Source organism: Candida margitis, assembly GCF_024628925.1.
Source record: "Candida margitis strain CBS 14175 chromosome Unknown scaffold3, whole genome shotgun sequence".
Lineage (NCBI taxonomy): Eukaryota > Fungi > Ascomycota > Pichiomycetes > Serinales > Debaryomycetaceae > Lodderomyces > Lodderomyces margitis.
In genome coordinates, this window is record NW_026261810.1 from 223,283 (window position 1) to 241,286 (window position 18,004).

Below are 18,004 nucleotides of genomic sequence, written 5' to 3' on the forward strand. Positions count from 1 at the left end.
GACACCAGGAGACACGGAATATCAAAGAACAACTGTAGTTTAACGAAGTGCTTCTTTTTGGATTAGTTACCCCTCCCGAGTGATTTATTTTGCTTTTTTTTTTTATTGTTTTTTTGGGTTATAAAGTCAATTGTTGATATATTGGTATTGTGTAGTTTATGGCAAATGAAACCTAATTGTTTTTTCTGTTGAAAGGTTAAAAAATGTATGGTCTAAAAACTTTTAATAAAGAAGAAGAAGAAGAAGAAAAATATATATGTTTGAAAGAATTAAACAATAAAAGACATTATAAAGAAATACTTCATAGAAGACGATTTCATTATTGTTTTTTGTATTCAAACAATAATATAATTCATAATTGAAGTATTCTAATAATAAAAGAAAAACCAAAAGAATAGAAAGCTCAAGCACAACAACCCCTTTTTTTTTCCCAATTTTCAACTCAACTAAACAATTCCCCTTCTTCCTTACCTCAACAAAAAGGGACATTTCTTAACCAATACGATTCAACTCAAAGCAAATCAAAATCAACCCCACTCGCTTCAACAAAAGACTGGGGTGGCCCAAGCACTGTCAGATTATTTGCATGTATCATCAATCATTTATCCTAATTGGAGTTAGTCGTCGTTTACATTTTACTAGCTAACAATCACTGAAGCAAGAAGGATTTCAAACCATTTAGTCTATGCACAACTAAAAGAGACTTCACTCCCTTCGCATCCCCCCCTCCCCTCCCCCTCCTTCAAATGCCTGACCCTATAAACAGTGTACAGCATGGGCTGGAAGAACAATCAAGTCTGTCGTTTCAATCAAGCGCCGCAACCTCGATATCCCAACAACAAGACAGCTCTTTGGGTACTCCATCTGACCAACTTACCAAATCTGATTTGTTTCGCCGGCCTCAGTTATATCCTTCAGGCACAAGTGGTAGCACAATCTCCCAGGATAGTACTACGGTACCTTTATCACCCAAACAAATCGACTCAACAAAGCATATTCAAGATCCACCACTAGAGACAGCCAAAAGGAAAAGACCTCGCGTTTCAAAAGCCTGTACATATTGTCGTAAAAAGAAAGTTAAATGTGATGGAAGTTTGCCGTGTCTCAACTGTCAAGAGAATAACGAAGGAGATTGTGTTTATGTTAGCGACCCCGAAAAGAAACCCAAGGCGCCAAAACCGAGCCCGTCAATTGCAACAAAGCCGAACAAGACCCAAAGTATCAAACATTTGAACCTGCGGTTGGACAAGATTGAGAGTTTACTTGAAGTGTTGGCGGAAGAAGTCCGTGGTGCCAGGAATCTGGCAGGAGATAACCAAGCACGATCCGAGCCAGTCGATATCAAAGAAATAGTTACAACTCACACAGAAGAAAGTGGCAAGAAGGATGAGCCAAATGGAGACACCACCAACGATATCTTAACTGCACCGCTAGCCGACAACAATAGGTTTGGTACACACACGATAATTGATGTTTTCTCCAAATCCTCGTTGGAACTAATGTTTCAAGGCTTGGGCCGGCATCGCCTGACCGAAGTGCGTGATGTGCTAAGCATTGGAACGATTCACAGTTTCTTTCTGCAGGCCTTTATGGATTCTATATGCCAGCCGATAAAGACCACCATTCGCAATAGAACTGACCTTATGGACAATACATTTACTGAGTTGTCGGTTCCGCTTGAGATTTTGGACCGGTTTGACGATTTGTATATTGCGTCTTTTGTTTGTGAGTCGAGCTATGTCAAGGGGTTGTTTGAAAGCTACTTCAAAAACAACAAGAAAATGCACACCAAGGGACCAAATTCAAAATTACGATCTTTTATGTGGTCAGAATTGATGATAATGTCTCTCCTGGTTGGCCTCTGTATATCTGCCTTGGTCGACGAGCGGAATATAGCCAAGATGAAGAAAAATAACAAACCACCATCGAAAATTTTACAATCATTAACGGATAAACAATTGGTTGAGCTTGATACCAAATGCTTCTTTTCAACTGTATTTTATTACAATCGTCTAGTCCTATCGTCTGAAGGGGTGGAAACAGTCCTAGCATTTGCTTTATTTGTCATTTATTTGCAATCGGTTATAGCCGCTGTTAAGCAGACCTATATCCCAATTTCCTTGGCTGTAAGGTATGCGCAAGAGTTGGGGCTTCATTGCAAGGAATCCTACCAAGGATTAAGCTGGCATGAACGCAATATGCGCAAAAGATTGTGGTGGTTTTGCCAGACTTTTGAAGTGACTTATTCTTTCCGGTACGGGAAACCATTACAAGCTGGAGAATACGGAGTGTGTAGTGTTATTGACGGCGACAAGTCTACGATGACCAACGTCCAATCGAGTATCGAGTTAATGCGCACATTATGGGATGATGCAAAGAGGTTGGATAACTTGTCAAATTTAAATGAATTGAACGAGAAAAAAGTATTGCATAGGTGTGCTGCTTACTTCCTTCACCAGATTACGAAGATGCGATTACAATCATTTGACCAGCTATATAGCATTTCAGCACGCCATATCAAGCTAGACGAACTTTTAGCTCGAATCGAGAACATTAACCGAGAGATGCACAAAATCACAGACTTGGCTGAACCTTCAGTCACTATATGTTATTACAATGACCCCCGCTTCTTTTATAAGTCAAAGAACAAGCCATTGGATAAAGTTTTGGCTGCCGATTCTGGAGATGACAACTTTATCAACATATACATGAATTATTTTTCACATTTGATGGTTGTCAATCGAACTGCTATGCAAGAAGTCCCCGCTACGGAAGAGAATGAGCCATTGATTGAGAAAATAAAGGCGTTTAGACACATTTCTCTAGAAAGTGCCAGGACCATATTGCACGTTGCGAAAAGTTTCAATTTGAAGACGATGTATTATTCTTCGTTCAGTTGGCATTTGTATGATCCGTTTGCTGCTTTTTGTCATTTAGCTAGTGTTCATTTTACCAACCCTAACTCCGCTGAGGCAGAGCGGGATTTAGGTCTCATGATTGAAATTTCATTACAGTTTTTCAGTTACAAGAATAAGAGCAAAGGGGTTAAGATTCAACGCAATTGTATTCGACAAAAGATGTACGATTTCATTACTCGGTATTTACTACGTATTTTCATGAATATAACTAGCGGTGACGTAAAGAATGCATTGTTTACCAAGAACAAGGCATTGCAAAAGCATTTCGATTTAAAGGTGCAATTCCCAGAATTTTACACCCCTGAGGGACATCTAGGCATTAATCACAGCTTGACTTCGAAGGTGTTTGAAAGGTGGTTCCGAGCTTACAATTTTTTCGACACTGCTTCAGAATCTGGTTCTAAAAGCAGCTATACCCTGGAAGGTTCAAACACAAGCAAGACCAATAGCAGCAGCAATAGCACTGTTAATAGTACCCGCAACAGTACTCGCAGTAGCAATCGCAATAGCAATAGCAATGTGAGTACTGACGCCAGCAGCGAAGTGGACAATAATAATGCCATTGACGTTGGTGGCGGTGACAATGATAAGTACTCGGCTGAAAGAAGAGTTGATAGTATCTTGAAAAATGCTATATCACCACTGACTTCGACAAAAGCTAGAACACAAGAGCATGAAAATCATTTGACTGATTTTGCAGATCAGCAGAGAAAACAACAGTATCCATTGCATTTTACAAACACGGCGTCAGTATATCGCCCACGTCCAGTAGCTCCTGGTCAGTCATTTGCATCTCAGGACAAACAACCAGAAGAGAATGATCAGTTTTATCAGCAGAGCCTGCATCCGCATCCGCATCCACACCCAAATCCAACACCACATAATCAACAACCACATCACCCTGATTCTCATCAGCAGAGTCAAATGCATCAACCACTAGAGACATATCCTCAGCAGCACCAGCAACAACAACAGCCAACACTCCAGCATCAGTTTCAACAACAACCATTACCTCCACTCCCTCCCCAACAGCACCAACATCATTATATGACCAATTATGTACCACGGTACCTGGATACATCATCTACTGTATCGCACCATTCGCATTACCCATCCAATTCGCTTCCCCAAGTTTACCCCGTTGAGATGCAACAGCCATTTGTGCAACAGCAACAACAACAGCAACAACAGCAACAGAATTTCGCGCCTACACCGAACCAACAAAACTCGCAGCTTAAACAAGTCATGCCCATGTTCTTTGAACTGATAGGTTCAGGTGCTAGTGGCGGTCTTGGAAGTAATGCAACACTGGATGTCATGGTTCAATTGGGTAAAGAATACCCGAACGGGTCAAACGTGACTAATTTTCAAGAGATGTTTGACGAATGCAGCAATGTAGAGAAGGATATCTAAGAGTAGTTGGGGTTTGCATAGTTAGTGTTGGCACTATTGCATCTTTTGTTTTAGAATCATGTAACAATATTATCAAGTGTATATAGAATAGTGTAAACAGCTCTAGTTTTGTCTGACTCTCTCTTTGCAAAGCCTATGGCTTTGACTTGCACGCTGGACAAGGCACCAGTATCAGCTACCCCAATGTATTGGTTCTATGGAAAAGTAAGTAGATTCGCCGCTTTGAAGAAGCCATGTACGCAAAACACAGTATATTGTAATCAATTTGCTACCCATTGTCTCCCAACAACAAATTTAAAGTCGTTATTGCATTGTTTTCTTTTTGTTTTCAAATAGAACTCATAACCATGCCACTCCCCCAGTTGGAAAATGTTTTGTGTTGTGATACTTTGTGTCGTCTACACATCACTTTTGTGACAACACTTTACACCTCAACTACAGTGCTTAATAATGCTTGGAGAGGAAGAAAGTCAAAAACAATGAAAAGTTTTCCAAAAGACTGCTTGACGCGTATGCAGAAGAACAAATTCAAAACCATTTATTTTTTGTTGTTCTTTGAACAAAGTAAATTCAAATCGTACAAAGCTGTTAAGTCCGATGAAGGTGGCGGATGTATAGGAACATAAAATATCGTCCGTCAATACCCGCCCGAAAAAGAATTTGTTGAGTTAATTGCAACTGAGTTGTACGTTTGTTAGGGCCAAGTGAAAATTGGGCGATAGTGGAGTTCGTAGCTAAGTCAAAAGAAGCCATTTATCAACCTCGATATGCTCTGTCTATCTCACAACAGGCACACTGGCCACATGCTTGCCGTAGGCTTCACTCCCCCTACAACAAAAAAAGCATAATTAATTGACAATCTTTTATTTACACCGTATCTACACAATTATAAACATCACAGCTCCATCTATCTCGTACGAATAACACCTGCTGCAACCAACATATTAACCTTCTTGGCAACTTCGGGATTCTTCATGTGATCTTGCAATGCTGCCGGGTTATCTCTAGCTTGAGATAATATTCCCTGCATGACTGGATCCTGCAATATTTGCACAATTTCCGGATCTTTCGAAACTCTTTCCATGGTTTGCTCGGGGGTTTCTCCATCAATGGCTTGGAATCTTTGTGTACTGGCTCTGCCAAATAACTGGTCAATTTCATGCAAGTTCTTGCCTCCCAATTTCGAATCCTTCTCACGTGCTTCATTGAGTGTTTCCATACAATGACTATACTCTTTCATCATCAATTGGGCATTGGCTTTTCTAATGTATGCTCTAATGAAATCTGGGTCCTTTTCAATTGCAGTATCACAATCTCTAACGGCATCAGGATATGATAACAACTTGACCAATGCTGCAGCTCTATTAGAGTAACCTCTTGGATCCTCAGGAGCTCTCTTGATCATTTCACCATATGCCTTGACCGCATTTGGCCAATCCCCCTTGGTGAAGTACTCTTTTCCTTCTAAACGAGCTTCTTCAGCTTTCTCGGGATTAACGTACGCTTGAGCTTCTCTACTTTTAATCTCCCTTTGTGTGCTCCTTAATTTATTTAATACATCTGGTGTACGGTGTTCAGTCAATGACTTGTCAAAGTACTTGACGGCTTGTTCTAAGTCGTCCTTTTTCAAATATATGTTACCCAATCTGGCAAATGATTTGGCAATTAGCTTGTAGTCAGCTCTCATATCTCTTCCTTCGTCAACAGCCTTATCGCATGTGGCGACAGCAGCGTCGTAATCACCTTTCTCGTACTCTGCGGCGGCACGGTTGTTCAAGTAGGTGATATCTTTGTGCAACTCCCAAGCCTTGTCGTAGGCTGCAATAGCTTCATCAAACTTGCGTTGCTTATAGAGGGTGTTTCCTTCTGCTTTTGCCTTGTCAGCGGCTTCCTTGTCACCCTGTGGTGCATCTTTCATTTCCACATCTCCTTCACTATCAACTTTCTTTCCCTCAGCTGCAGGTTTCGTTTCTGATTTAGTTTCTTCTGTTGGCTTTGGTTCTTCCTTCTTTTCAGTTTCTACCTTTTCTTCAGGCTTTGAAGCATCATCTTCAGTCTTGGACGATGGTTCACCTCCCTCGGCAGAGAAATCCATGTCTATTCCCATCAATGTTGCCATTATTGTCATTAATCTAGGGTCAGATAAAAGTTGAGTAGCATTCGTTTGAGGGTTGGCTTGTATATTCAACACTTTAGCAACCAAATCAGGGTCCTTCATCAATTCACTAGTCTTTGGATTACTCTTTAATTTGGTGATTAAATTAGGGTCTCTGAAAATGGCACCTAAACCCATATCACCACTAGAATTACGTGCTTTAATAGAATTCTCAACCGACTTCAACCCTTCTTTGGCTTGGGCGTTGTTGGCATCCAATGACAAACACTCTTCGTACGCCTTTTGGGCATCCTCCAAATTTCCTAAACCAAATTGAGCTCCTCCTACTCTGTTGTAACCTTTGGCCCATGAAGGATTAATCTTGATACACTCTTGCGCATCCTTTAATGCTTGGTCATATTCTTTTAACGATGCATAAGATCCAGAACGATTGGAATAAAGAACGTGATTTGGTTGAGGTGAAGCTTCGATAGCTTTTGTGAATGACTCAATTGCCTTTTCGAATTCCTTTGCGGCAAAGTATTTGTTACCTTCTGCTTTGTATTCGTCCGCCGTGGTCATGATTGATAGCGTTAGTGGTTTGATTTGATTTGAATTGTACTGGTCTGAAGTGGTTAGTTATGTTCTCACCACTTTTTATATGTTGAGAAGGAGCAGCAAAGAGAAAAAAAAAAAATCATCGAACTTTTTAGAACATTCTTTGAAGAGCCGCTCTAACTGCGGTTTACAAAAACTTCAACTAATACCTTATACAATCTAATTTCACTTAAAACTGGCCTCTACAGCTTGTTGAACTAAACTTAATGGGTATGCTGGACCGTAACCGTGACATTTCTCATTACCTTTTAATCTATCCATAACTTCATTAAAATCGATAGTTGACAAATCCAAATTTGCTTCCTCGACTTTGATCTGTAAATAGTCCCATACAGCCCCTAGAGCTAGCAACTTGTCACCTTCGGGATTGTTGTATACTTTGTTTATGGTGTCTTTTTTAACTTGGTGGTTTGTGCCGCGGGTTATTTCATCAATGAAGTCATCCTGTGTTTGTGGGAAATGAAATTTGTCCACCGTTGTTTTATTCGCGGTTAGTGACCCTTCATTAGTTCTTAAAATCTCATTTTCAGTGCATATTGACAAATTCTGTTTCCTAATCGCCTCTAGCTGTTCCACTAACTTCTGCCTCTCTTCTTCGCTTTGTAACAACTTGGCTTCTAATTCCTTCAACTTTGTTTCCTTACGCTCTCTGAATGCACGCTGTGCCGCTCTATTCTGCGCTTTTCTCTTCATCTGCAATTCTTCATCGGTCAACTCTGAGTCATCTCTAGCAATCAATATGGCATCCTCTTCGTCTAGCAATTGTCGCTTTGTTTTCTTTTTGTGTCCATTGGCTTGATCACTCAAGACTTTCTTGTCAATATCATAACCGGCAGAAGTTTCTGAGGTACCAGGTGAAGTTATATGGTTATTATTGATCTGATTCGGAGAAAGATCAGCAGACGCATAGCTAATGTTGCCCTGGGAATTCTGCGAAAGCGTTGAATTAAGTGGCGGCACATTTTGATAAGGAAATCCATTTTGCGAAGACGAGTATGCTATTTGTTGCTCTTGAAGTGCAAAGCTGTTGTTGGTGTGTTCGAAATTTGCTTGATTGTATTGATTTTGTTCAGCTTGGAAGGAGTCACAGGGGTCATTTTGTTTTTGGTTGAATAAATTTATATTCTCTTGGTTTAATTCAGCAAACTCTGGTACACCACTATAGGACCCACCTTCCTGTTTCGCTTCTGATAAATTGGGTGTTGAATATTGTTCATTATTCCAAAATACAGGAGAACCTTGTGTATTAAAAGACATCTCGTGATGAACCGTTTAGAAAAATCGAATTTATTTGATTGTTTTTATTTTTGTAGTGGGTGGGTGAGTAGTAAATGATTCTTTAGCTTTGTTTATATTTAAGATCTAAATATTCTTGTGTCAAGTAAAGATAAGACGATATGCTTCTGATAATCTATGACTGGTTATATGGTGTCTGATGATTGTCAAAAGATTTTTGGTGGAGAGGTTAAATTTAAAACATGGTCGTGCATTGGACAAAAAGATAAACTTTTCCTACTCGGCTTTAGCCACACTCCACGACTTCTTTTGATCTGCTTTAAGAAAACGGTGGGCTTTGATGCCAACGGTTTATCATCGGTTAAGGTAAAAGCTTTTTTCTTTTTTAAAGTTTTGATAGATTGGTTTGCAGCCGTTGTGTAAGATGTACTTTCATGTGAATTTTTCATGATGTCAGCATAGTGCAGTGAAATAACACAAGGTTAGTTGAAAGGGGGCAATCTGGGCAGGATACCACAGGTTTAACCTTTTCCAGTAGACTTAAAATTCAATACCTATTGAGTTAAGTTTTTATAACAATAAAATGATTCAAAATATTTATATCACTACATCCTCCTCCTGCAAGTTATAATTGTCTTCAAAAGTGTGCCAAATTCTGCTAAAACACACAAGTCACCAAACAACAAGGGACAAACTCCAAATACGACTCCATACTCTACTCCATACTCTACTCTATACTCTCCTCCATACTCTGCTACACAATTGAACAACACCATATAGACAACATCTTAGCCGTATGAGTTACGTTGTTTCCTTTGCAACCACAAATGCCTTCACTCTTTCCATTAACCGGGACACGTGCGGCTCAATTACCATACAATGCCGCCAATAAGCGACATACTTATTTCAAAACAACAAAACTATAAATAGGACCCATTATTACCATTCTTTTTTTAAATTTCATTACACTTTTGAACATGTTGTTTTTCAAGTACCAAGCCATCGACATTTTTCAAGGGATTCACGTTGCACCAACCACCCGAATTCCTCAACAGACCAAGTCTCCTATACCCTTTTGGCGGCACACGACCATTACATGCCGTAAGGCAATTTGAAGATTTTATATTTTTTCTCTCTTACTTAGTTTGACGGGCCGGATCACGCATTAAGCCGAAATCACCATGCAAGGTGTGCGAAGCAACACTCACCCATCTAGATCACGATATGTTGAAGTTGGGAAAAATAACAAAAGAGACAATCAGCTTACAGGAATAATCATGACGGATATCTATCAAAATCAAAAAGGAACATTGGCATATTATTTCAAACCCTTTGTTTTCTCACTGTTTTGTTGCAACTTTCACTTTTTCTTTCCTGTTTTTGTCTTTTGTCTTTTGACTTTTTTTTTTTTCTTTTTTTCTTGACTGCAAAAATGCCGTTCACTGTAGCCTCTGCACATTAAAATTTTTCAATATTTTTTTTAGCAGTTTCCCCATAAAATCTTGAATGAGTCAGTTTTCAGAATCCCCTGATATATAGAGTGTTGCACACAAGTTTACTATATCCACTTTCAATCAGATTGTTCCATACTCATCCTGCATTTATTCTCCCTAAAACATGAGCTTGAAGGAGGAGCCCACCGCCAGTAGAGAAATAAGCGCTTCTGAAGAGAGTCCTTCGCGATGGAGCCAATTCAAAGATTCCTTTAAAAGGGCCGAGGAAGCAGAAGTAACGTCAAAGAGCTCATTCAGCGATCTCGAGGCCAACTCCTCCGGGTCAGAAGGTGATTTACATCGTGACTTGAAAAACAAACATATACAAATGATTGCTCTTGGCGGGTCGATAGGTACCGGTTTGTTGATTGGTTCGGGTTCGTCGTTGAGCCAAGGAGGGCCCGCCAGTTTGATAATTGCCTGGGGATTAGTGGGGACTATGGTGTTTTGTGTTATACACTCTTTGGGGGAATTGTGTGTTGCTTTCCCCGTTAATGGTGCTTTTTCCACCTACGCAACTAGGTTCATAGATCTGTCATGGGGTTTTGCTGTGGGCTGGAACTATGCCATTATGTGGTTGTTTGTGTTGCCTTTGGAATTGGTTGCCGCGGCAATGTGCATTACCTATTGGAATGATAGTATAAACCCAGCTAGTTGGGTTGCCATATTTTATGTCTTTATTTTCGGAGTTAATTTATTTGGTGTCAAGGGTTATGGAGAAGCTGAGTATTACTTGACAATCCTCAAAATAATAGCCATTGTTGGGTTTATAATATTAGGTGTCGTACTTGTGTGTGGAGGTGGCCCCACCCATGAATTCATTGGAGGAAAAAACTGGCACGTTGGAAAAGGCGCTTTTGCTAACGGTTTCAAAGGAGTTGCAACTACATTTGTTACCGCATCTTACTCCATGGCAGGCTCAGAAATGGTGGGGCTTGCTAGTGCTGAAACGAGAAATCCAAGAGAAACACTACCCAAAGCAATCCGTCAAGTATTTTGGAGACTTATATTGTTTTACTTTCTTTCATTGACAATGATTAGTTTACTCGTGCCTTACACCTCATCCGATTTACTTGGTTCCGGTACATCATCAACCTCACCGTTTGTCATCGCCATTAAAAACGGAGGAATCTATGCATTGCCTTCAATTTTCAATGCCTGTATCCTAATTTCAATTCTTTCAGTAGGAAACTCGGCAGTATTTGGCTGTTCACGTACGGTACAATCCTTGGGCCTCCAAGGCTTGGCTCCTCCAATTTTTGCCTACGTTGATAGGAAAGGCCGGCCATTGGGAGGATTAGCCCTTTCAGCATTATTTGGTTTACTTTGCTTCCTTGCTGCCTACAAAAATCAAGGCACTGTTTTCGATTGGCTTCTAAGCGTGGCAGGGCTTGCAACTATATTCTCCTGGTTTAACATTGCATTGTGCCACTTTCGTTTTAGACAAGCCATGCGTGCACAAGGAAGATCGTTGGAAGAGTTGACATTCACCTCAATCACAAGCATTTTTGGCTCAATCTACGCAATGGGATTCTTGCTCGTGGTTTTGGGTATCCAATTTTGGACGGCGTTATTCCCAATTGGGTCGAAAAACGCCAATGCAGAGCATTTTTTTCAAAATTACTTGGGGGCTGTTGTTATATTGGTTTTCTATATTGGTCATAAGTTATATGCTAAAAACTGGAAAATTTGCAAAACATTGCATGAAATTGACCTTGACACCGGCAGAAGACAAGTTGACTTGGTCTTGCTCAGAGCTGAACTCGAGGAAAAGAAAATCATAAATAAACTGAAACCACTTTACAAACGGATTTGGAATTACTGGTTTTAGCTAGTTGAGGAATGCAACAATTTCCGGGGAGACTTTTACATTTCTTTCTTTTCTTCTTCGATTAGATATCCTATAGCCGTTAGTATTAACAAAATATGTAGAAACGCAAAATAATATACATACCAATTTTGAATCTGAGATTTTGATAAGTCAGTCACTTGAATAAGAGACTGTAGAGATATGTTGTCCAAATAAGGGTAATTGAAATTTTGTTCGAACCAGTTTTCTAATACTTTTAAATTATGCCTCAGTAAACGCTTGGTCAGTTTACATAAGAAACCATCTTTGATACTGACTATCACCTTTTTGTGCACTCGCCCATGGCAGTCAGTTTTGCTGCGATCATACACTTGTTGCTTTGAATGTCCCCGCATTTTGCCTTTTAGCTTTATTGTATGTCTTGACAACTCTAGCCTTTTAGCCATGACATACTTAAGCAATTTTGTGCATTTGTTAATAGTGAGAAAATCATTGATATCAGCTTTGTCAACTTGTTTCACTAAAACATCGAGTTGTATTGATTCAATTATTTTTTGGATGTCATTGTTGATTATTTCATAATTCACTGTATTCGGAGAGCACATGTTAACAACAAAATCGTACAATTTCTGAACAATTGAAGCAAGTTTTTCAGGTTTCATAATTTTAATGATATGAATCGTTGTGAAGTAAAGGACAATAAGCGCTATGCGCATATCGAGGGTGTTTAGTATTTCTATAGAAACATTTCCTCCCGCGTTTCGGCCAGATTCTGAAACAAACTTGAATTAAACTCTCAACACCGGAAAAGGTCTATAATTTGCTCAGATGAAACTGGAGTTGAATGAGGTAAAGAATGAAATAGCAGCTTGTGTACCAAATTTTACAGATATCTTTGAGGCAGTTTCATTGTAGGCTTATGTACCGTTTCAGAAACTCCTACTAGCCCGAGTCCAAAGCTCGTATATAACATGTCAGCGACAGGCTCTTGATGCAAACCTACACAACAAAAAAAGATCGAAGCTATTGATGATCCTTTGAATATCCTTTTGCGATAGGTTCGTTGTATTCTACACTTAGTGTAATACTTCATGCCCAACTTCTCACTCCTCAGAGTATCCATTTCTGTCGTGTATGTATTTCAATTTTTCTTCAAATTTGGGGATTCAAAAATCGAACCCTATAGATTGCTTTCTTGCCTCTAAAACGTTGGCTCTTTCGTACTAAGCCTTCACATATATTTCCACTTCCAATTGACACATATGGGATTGACTTCAAAGTTAGATAAGTTGAAATTGAAAAGCTCTGGCGGTGATGCCACTCATGTCGATCAGAATACCCAAGTTTCGGAAAACGAGAATTCTGACGACATTGATGAGGTAGATAACGAAGGTCAGAGCATTTTGATGGGTATTATTGCTCAATTGAGACCAGGTATGGACTTGACTAAAATCACTCTCCCAACTTTCATTTTGGAGAAGAAATCTATGTTAGAGAGAATCACAAATTTTTTCCAGATCCCAGATTTATTACTCGAAGCTAACCACACCAAGGAACCAGTAGCAAGATTTGTGAATGTTTTGAAGTGGTATCTTGCTTCATGGCATATTGCTCCAAAAGCTGTCAAGAAACCCCTTAATCCTGTACTTGGGGAGACCTTTACTTGCTATTGGAAGGATTTACCTTATAATTCCGGTGACGCATACTACTTGTCGGAGCAAACTTCTCACCACCCTCCGAAATCGTCTTATTTTTATTTGATCCCGAAAGAGAAAATCAGGGCTGATGGAACATTGATCCCTAAATCAAAGTTTTTAGGTAACTCCTCAGCAGCTTTGATGGAAGGACTAGCTCAGCTTACGCTTGGAAATTGGAATGACGAGCAGTATGTGTTAAACCAACCTAATGTGTACGTTCGGGGAATTCTCTTTGGTAAGATGAAAACTGAATTAGGTGACCACATGATTGTGAAATGCGAGGCTTTGGGACTTGAGGCTGATATTGAATTTAAAACCAAAGGTTTCATTAGTGGAACATATGATGCGATTGAGGGTTTCATCAGGGAAATCGATACTTCAAAGGAATTGTTTCAATTAACCGGTAAATGGAATGATATCATAGATATCAAAGACTTAAGTACAGGGAAAAAGCTGGTGCTCGTCGATACACACAAAACCGTTCAAGTCAAACCTAAAGTCAGACCTTTAGAGGAGCAATCCGAATATGAATCTAGAAAGTTGTGGAAACCAACTATCGACGCTCTTGCTCAGAGAGATCATACTACTGCTACTGAAGAGAAGTTTAAGGTAGAAAATGAACAGCGTGAAAAAGCGAAAAAGCGTTTAGAGGACGATGTGGAATTTCATCCTAGGTACTTTCGGCCAGTGGATGCTCAAGATCATTCCTCTAGGGACTTAGGGCTTATCTTTAACAAGCATATAAGCCTTGATGAATCACCTGAGGAGTTGACTAAGGATGTGTTGGATGCCGCACCATTCCTACCAGGTCAGAAACACGATGAAAAATTTGATATTCCACCGTTCAAGGAACATACTACCATAACTGGATCAGAATGATTTTTCTCCTTCTAAGTTTGGTTTCTCTCTTCTCGAGGAGTTTACTTGTTCTCGGGTATTTAGATGATGTCAGTTAACTCTTTAGACTTATATAGTTCTAGTTTGCCTTTGCCCTAATATACTGTGTTTTTTTTATTGCGTGTACAATTCATTTTAAATATTTGCTCAGAGAATCACCGCTGCCGAAAAAATTATTTGGGTTCTTAAACTAAGCCAACAGAGTTAGTGGAAGCAGTCATGTTTAAAAACGATGGATTGAGGAATGAAGTTTACTCCTCTCAGCTTTCAATACTTCATTGCATAAATTTACTACGAGAAAATGGACAAAACATTGGTGTTCACCACGCATTAGTCCAAAGGCTATATTCATTTTCATATGACGAAATAGAGTTTTTCATTCCCCAACTTATTCAGCTTCTAGTAGTGTTTGAAACTGATTCAATGGCGTTAGAAGAGTTCTTGTTGAGATATTGTGAAAACTATCATCATTTTAGTTTAATTGTTTTTTGGTGTTTGCAGGCTTTTCTTTTCGAGCTTCGAAATGAGCCGGCCTCATATGCATTTCAAACAGTTCGCAATTTCATTAATAAGTTGCAGAGTATCCTTTTCAGTGTGGGTGATCAAGTTTCAGAACGCATTGAATTTAGGGAAAATGTACACCCAGCGTTGGTTCTCAGTGGAGCAGTTTTATCGTCATTCGCATTACCATTTGTCCATGATTACGTTTCTCCTATAATAAGATCACAGGCAAAGCAACAAAGATTTCTTGTATTTAATAAGGCCAATTTTCAAAAGAATTTGACGAAAAATCTCACATTAAAGAACCAGAAACTATCAGCCAATCAGTCACTGAGTAATTCTTCGGATGTCAAATCAGTTCACGAGAACGGGTCTAAGACAGGTGAAACTTCAAACTTTAGTAGAAAGGCAGTCCTGTCTGTTCTGCTGGACGATTCAGAAACAAACACGACTGATGATGAAGATGGTAAATTGTCTTTGAAGCACGCAGAGTTGAAAGAAGCCGCCTTTTCGAATGTCAGTGAGAATTTAAAAATCAATATGACTATAAAACGTAAAAAGAGTCGTCTGAATACTCTTGGATCTTTGAGAGATGATATGAGCAGAAGTGTTCAGTCGTTACCCGATCTCACAAAGTCACATTCAAGACCAGACCTTCTAGCCTCCGAATCGGAAATGGCCCTTTACACCAACAGATACTCGACAGATGCAGGCATTAAAAGAATTAATTCCCAAAGTATCTCAGCAAAGTCAAAGCTGTATCATGAGCTTCTTAAAATATTAAGGGTGAATTATTCTAAAAAGGAGACTGAATTCATCATGTCCCTTCAAGACATATCAATGAGATTGTCGCTGGTACCTAAAGCAGCAAGAGTTTCCGCACTCAGGGCGGAATTGGCGATTATTAATGAGAGCCTTTTACCTTCTGAAATTGACATACCTCAGTTGTTGCCAATTACTAGTAACAAGAATAAGAAGTTCCACAAGATTTTGAAATTGAGTATCAACGAAGCCTGCGTATTAAATTCAGCGGAAAGAGTTCCATACTTGCTACTAATTGAATACTTGAGTGATGAATTAGATTTTAATCCGTTCACAGAGTATAACCAAAGGCTAATAAATAGAAAGCTCCAAGAATCGGAGTCCAAGCGCAGTTATGAATCTAATAATAATGACACCGAATCCCTTGTATCGGACGTGAGAAGTATTCCAATGCAAGAGGGGATTGATGGCATTACTAGCATTGAAACTGACTTGGGCGAATTATCCATCTTAGGGTCACGCAGAGAAAGCCGTGAATGGGCTACCTCGAAATTAGGCTCCATATCCCCACGTTTATCACAAGATGGGCTCAAAAGTCCCCAAGTGGGAAATGCTGGTACTCCAAATTCGGCGGAATCACTGGTTCTTGCTGACCAAATGCGCATTGCCTCAGTGATGCTTCAACAGTTGGAAAATTCTGGACAGTCAAATACGGAGCAGTTCATTGCTATTAAGACCCGAATCATAAACTCAATGATTTCCTTGCAAGACCAATTTGAAAGTATTGATTACGAGACTATGAAAGAATTGAAGACTGATGAACAAGATGCTGGTCAACGTAAGCTTGAAAATGATTTCAAAATAAGCGAGGATTGGAATTCCAAAAAACAGAGAATCAGGAAGGCTAGTGCTTATGGTCATCTAAAGAATTGGGATTTATGCTCAGTTATTGTGAAGAATGGTGATGATTTACCACAAGAGGCTTTTGCATGTCAATTGATTACTATGATCTCGAACATATGGAAGAAACACAGAATTGCTTATTGGACAAAAAAGATGAAAATCCTCATTACCAGCGCAAATGCTGGACTAGTTGAAACGATCACCAATGCGATGTCGATCCATTCGATCAAAAAGTCGCTCACAGAACTTTCGATTGCAAGTGGCTCAAATACAAAGGGAAGAATATTTACATTGAAGGATTATTTTGAGAAACTCTATGGAGATGAAAGTTCTCGCAAGTATAAGCAAGCTCAAGAAAATTTTGCCAGAAGTTTGGCATCATATTCAGTAATATGCTATGTTCTCCAAATAAAAGATAGACACAACGGAAATATTATGCTTGACCACGATGGCCATATTATTCATATTGATTTTGGGTTTTTGTTGGGAAATTCACCAGGTTCCAATATTGGGTTTGAAGCTGCTCCATTCAAGTTGACAACTGAGTATATCGACTTGTTAGGAGGGGTAGAATCGGAGTTTTACCAATTATTTGTTCAAGTATGCAAGGATTGTTTCAAAGTTTTGAGAAAGGAGTCCGACCAAATAGTGAGCATAGTTCAATTAATGCAAAAGGACTCGAGTCTCCCTTGTTTCAATAACGGAGAGAACACCAGTGTTATGCTAGAACAGAGGCTTCAATTGCTGTTACCAGAAGATTCAATTGATCAGTTTGTTGAAACGTCATTGGTGGGCAAAAGTTTGAATAGCATGTACACCAGATTGTACGATCAGTTCCAGATGATAACTCAGGGTATATACAATTAGAATAGATATATCCTGAGACCTATAGCGATCTATTATGATAAGTACCTATGCTTAGAAGCCAGGCACTGTGTTTGACAGGTAATGTCTCTTACAGGCGGCTATCGTCGCATGAATAATCTTTGTTATACAAATAGTTCAAACTACAAACCTTGCTCAAATTAGCACAGATTCAGTATCATGTAACAACTTAAGCAGATGATCTTTTTAATAAAAATAAGTTTTCAAATATCAACAAGAAGAAATGAATAAAAGAAACATTGTCCCTTCAACCTATATTTGGCAATGTATATCACCGATATATTAAAAACATATCATGCTCTTATATAAGGTATCACTGGGAACTCAAGAGGCAAACAAGAAGTTTGAGTAGTTTACGACAATATATGATATCACTAATAGCTAAGAATTGCCCTATACGTTGAACGTAAATTCAGAAAGCTCAATTGGTTTCAGTTTTCAGATATCAGTGCTGGATGAATTCAGCAACGAAACCCTCGACTCCTTTAGAAATTTAATGTGATTTGAGTAATTATTTTCTTTCAAGTCAATACATCAGAGACAAGCTTAAAGCGGTGCATTATAAATTATCATATTCATTGCCCGGAGTTCTCGGTTGCTTATTCATGGCTTTTTAGCTCTTGAGAAAGTAGCTAAGAAATATTTTAGTTTATTTTCACTCAGGTCGCAATTAAGCTGAATTTGAAACGATTTTTAACATGCGCGGGGAAGACAATCGGTCACTCCATTAGTTTATATCTTTGAGTAATCACATCCATATATTTAAAACTCACTTT

General features: G+C 39.1%; 6 protein-coding genes across 6 annotated transcripts; 4 read left to right on the forward strand and 2 right to left on the reverse strand. All coding sequences in view use genetic code 12, as the record gives it.

Moving 5' to 3' along the window:
- Positions 1–746: 746 nt before the first annotated feature.
- Positions 747–4,331, forward strand: HAL9 (Hal9p; the record flags this gene model as incomplete). The annotated part of the gene is made up of 1 exon (XM_051814823.1): positions 747–4,331. The coding sequence occupies one exon, from the start codon at positions 747–749 to the stop codon at positions 4,329–4,331; it is 3,585 nt and encodes a 1,194-aa protein (XP_051671694.1).
- Positions 4,332–5,238: 907 nt separating this feature from the next.
- On the reverse strand, positions 5,239–7,008 carry STI1 (Hsp90 cochaperone; the record flags this gene model as incomplete). Its single annotated transcript, XM_051814824.1, has 1 exon — positions 5,239–7,008. The coding sequence occupies one exon, from the start codon at positions 7,006–7,008 to the stop codon at positions 5,239–5,241; it is 1,770 nt and encodes a 589-aa protein (XP_051671695.1).
- Positions 7,009–7,209: 201 nt separating this feature from the next.
- Positions 7,210–8,301, reverse strand: FCR3 (Fcr3p; the record flags this gene model as incomplete). Its single annotated transcript, XM_051814825.1, has 1 exon — positions 7,210–8,301. The coding sequence occupies one exon, from the start codon at positions 8,299–8,301 to the stop codon at positions 7,210–7,212; it is 1,092 nt and encodes a 363-aa protein (XP_051671696.1).
- A 1,596-nt stretch (positions 8,302–9,897) lies between these two features.
- On the forward strand, positions 9,898–11,604 carry HIP1 (Hip1p; the record flags this gene model as incomplete). The annotated part of the gene is made up of 1 exon (XM_051814826.1): positions 9,898–11,604. The coding sequence occupies one exon, from the start codon at positions 9,898–9,900 to the stop codon at positions 11,602–11,604; it is 1,707 nt and encodes a 568-aa protein (XP_051671697.1).
- A 1,241-nt stretch (positions 11,605–12,845) lies between these two features.
- Positions 12,846–14,159, forward strand: OBPA (oxysterol-binding protein related protein; the record flags this gene model as incomplete). The annotated part of the gene is made up of 1 exon (XM_051814828.1): positions 12,846–14,159. One exon carries the CDS (start codon positions 12,846–12,848, stop codon positions 14,157–14,159), a length of 1,314 nt encoding a protein of 437 aa, XP_051671698.1.
- A 237-nt stretch (positions 14,160–14,396) lies between these two features.
- On the forward strand, positions 14,397–17,210 carry PIKA (1-phosphatidylinositol 4-kinase; the record flags this gene model as incomplete). The annotated part of the gene is made up of 1 exon (XM_051814829.1): positions 14,397–17,210. The coding sequence occupies one exon, from the start codon at positions 14,397–14,399 to the stop codon at positions 17,208–17,210; it is 2,814 nt and encodes a 937-aa protein (XP_051671699.1).
- Between the last annotated feature and the right edge of the window lie 794 nt (positions 17,211–18,004).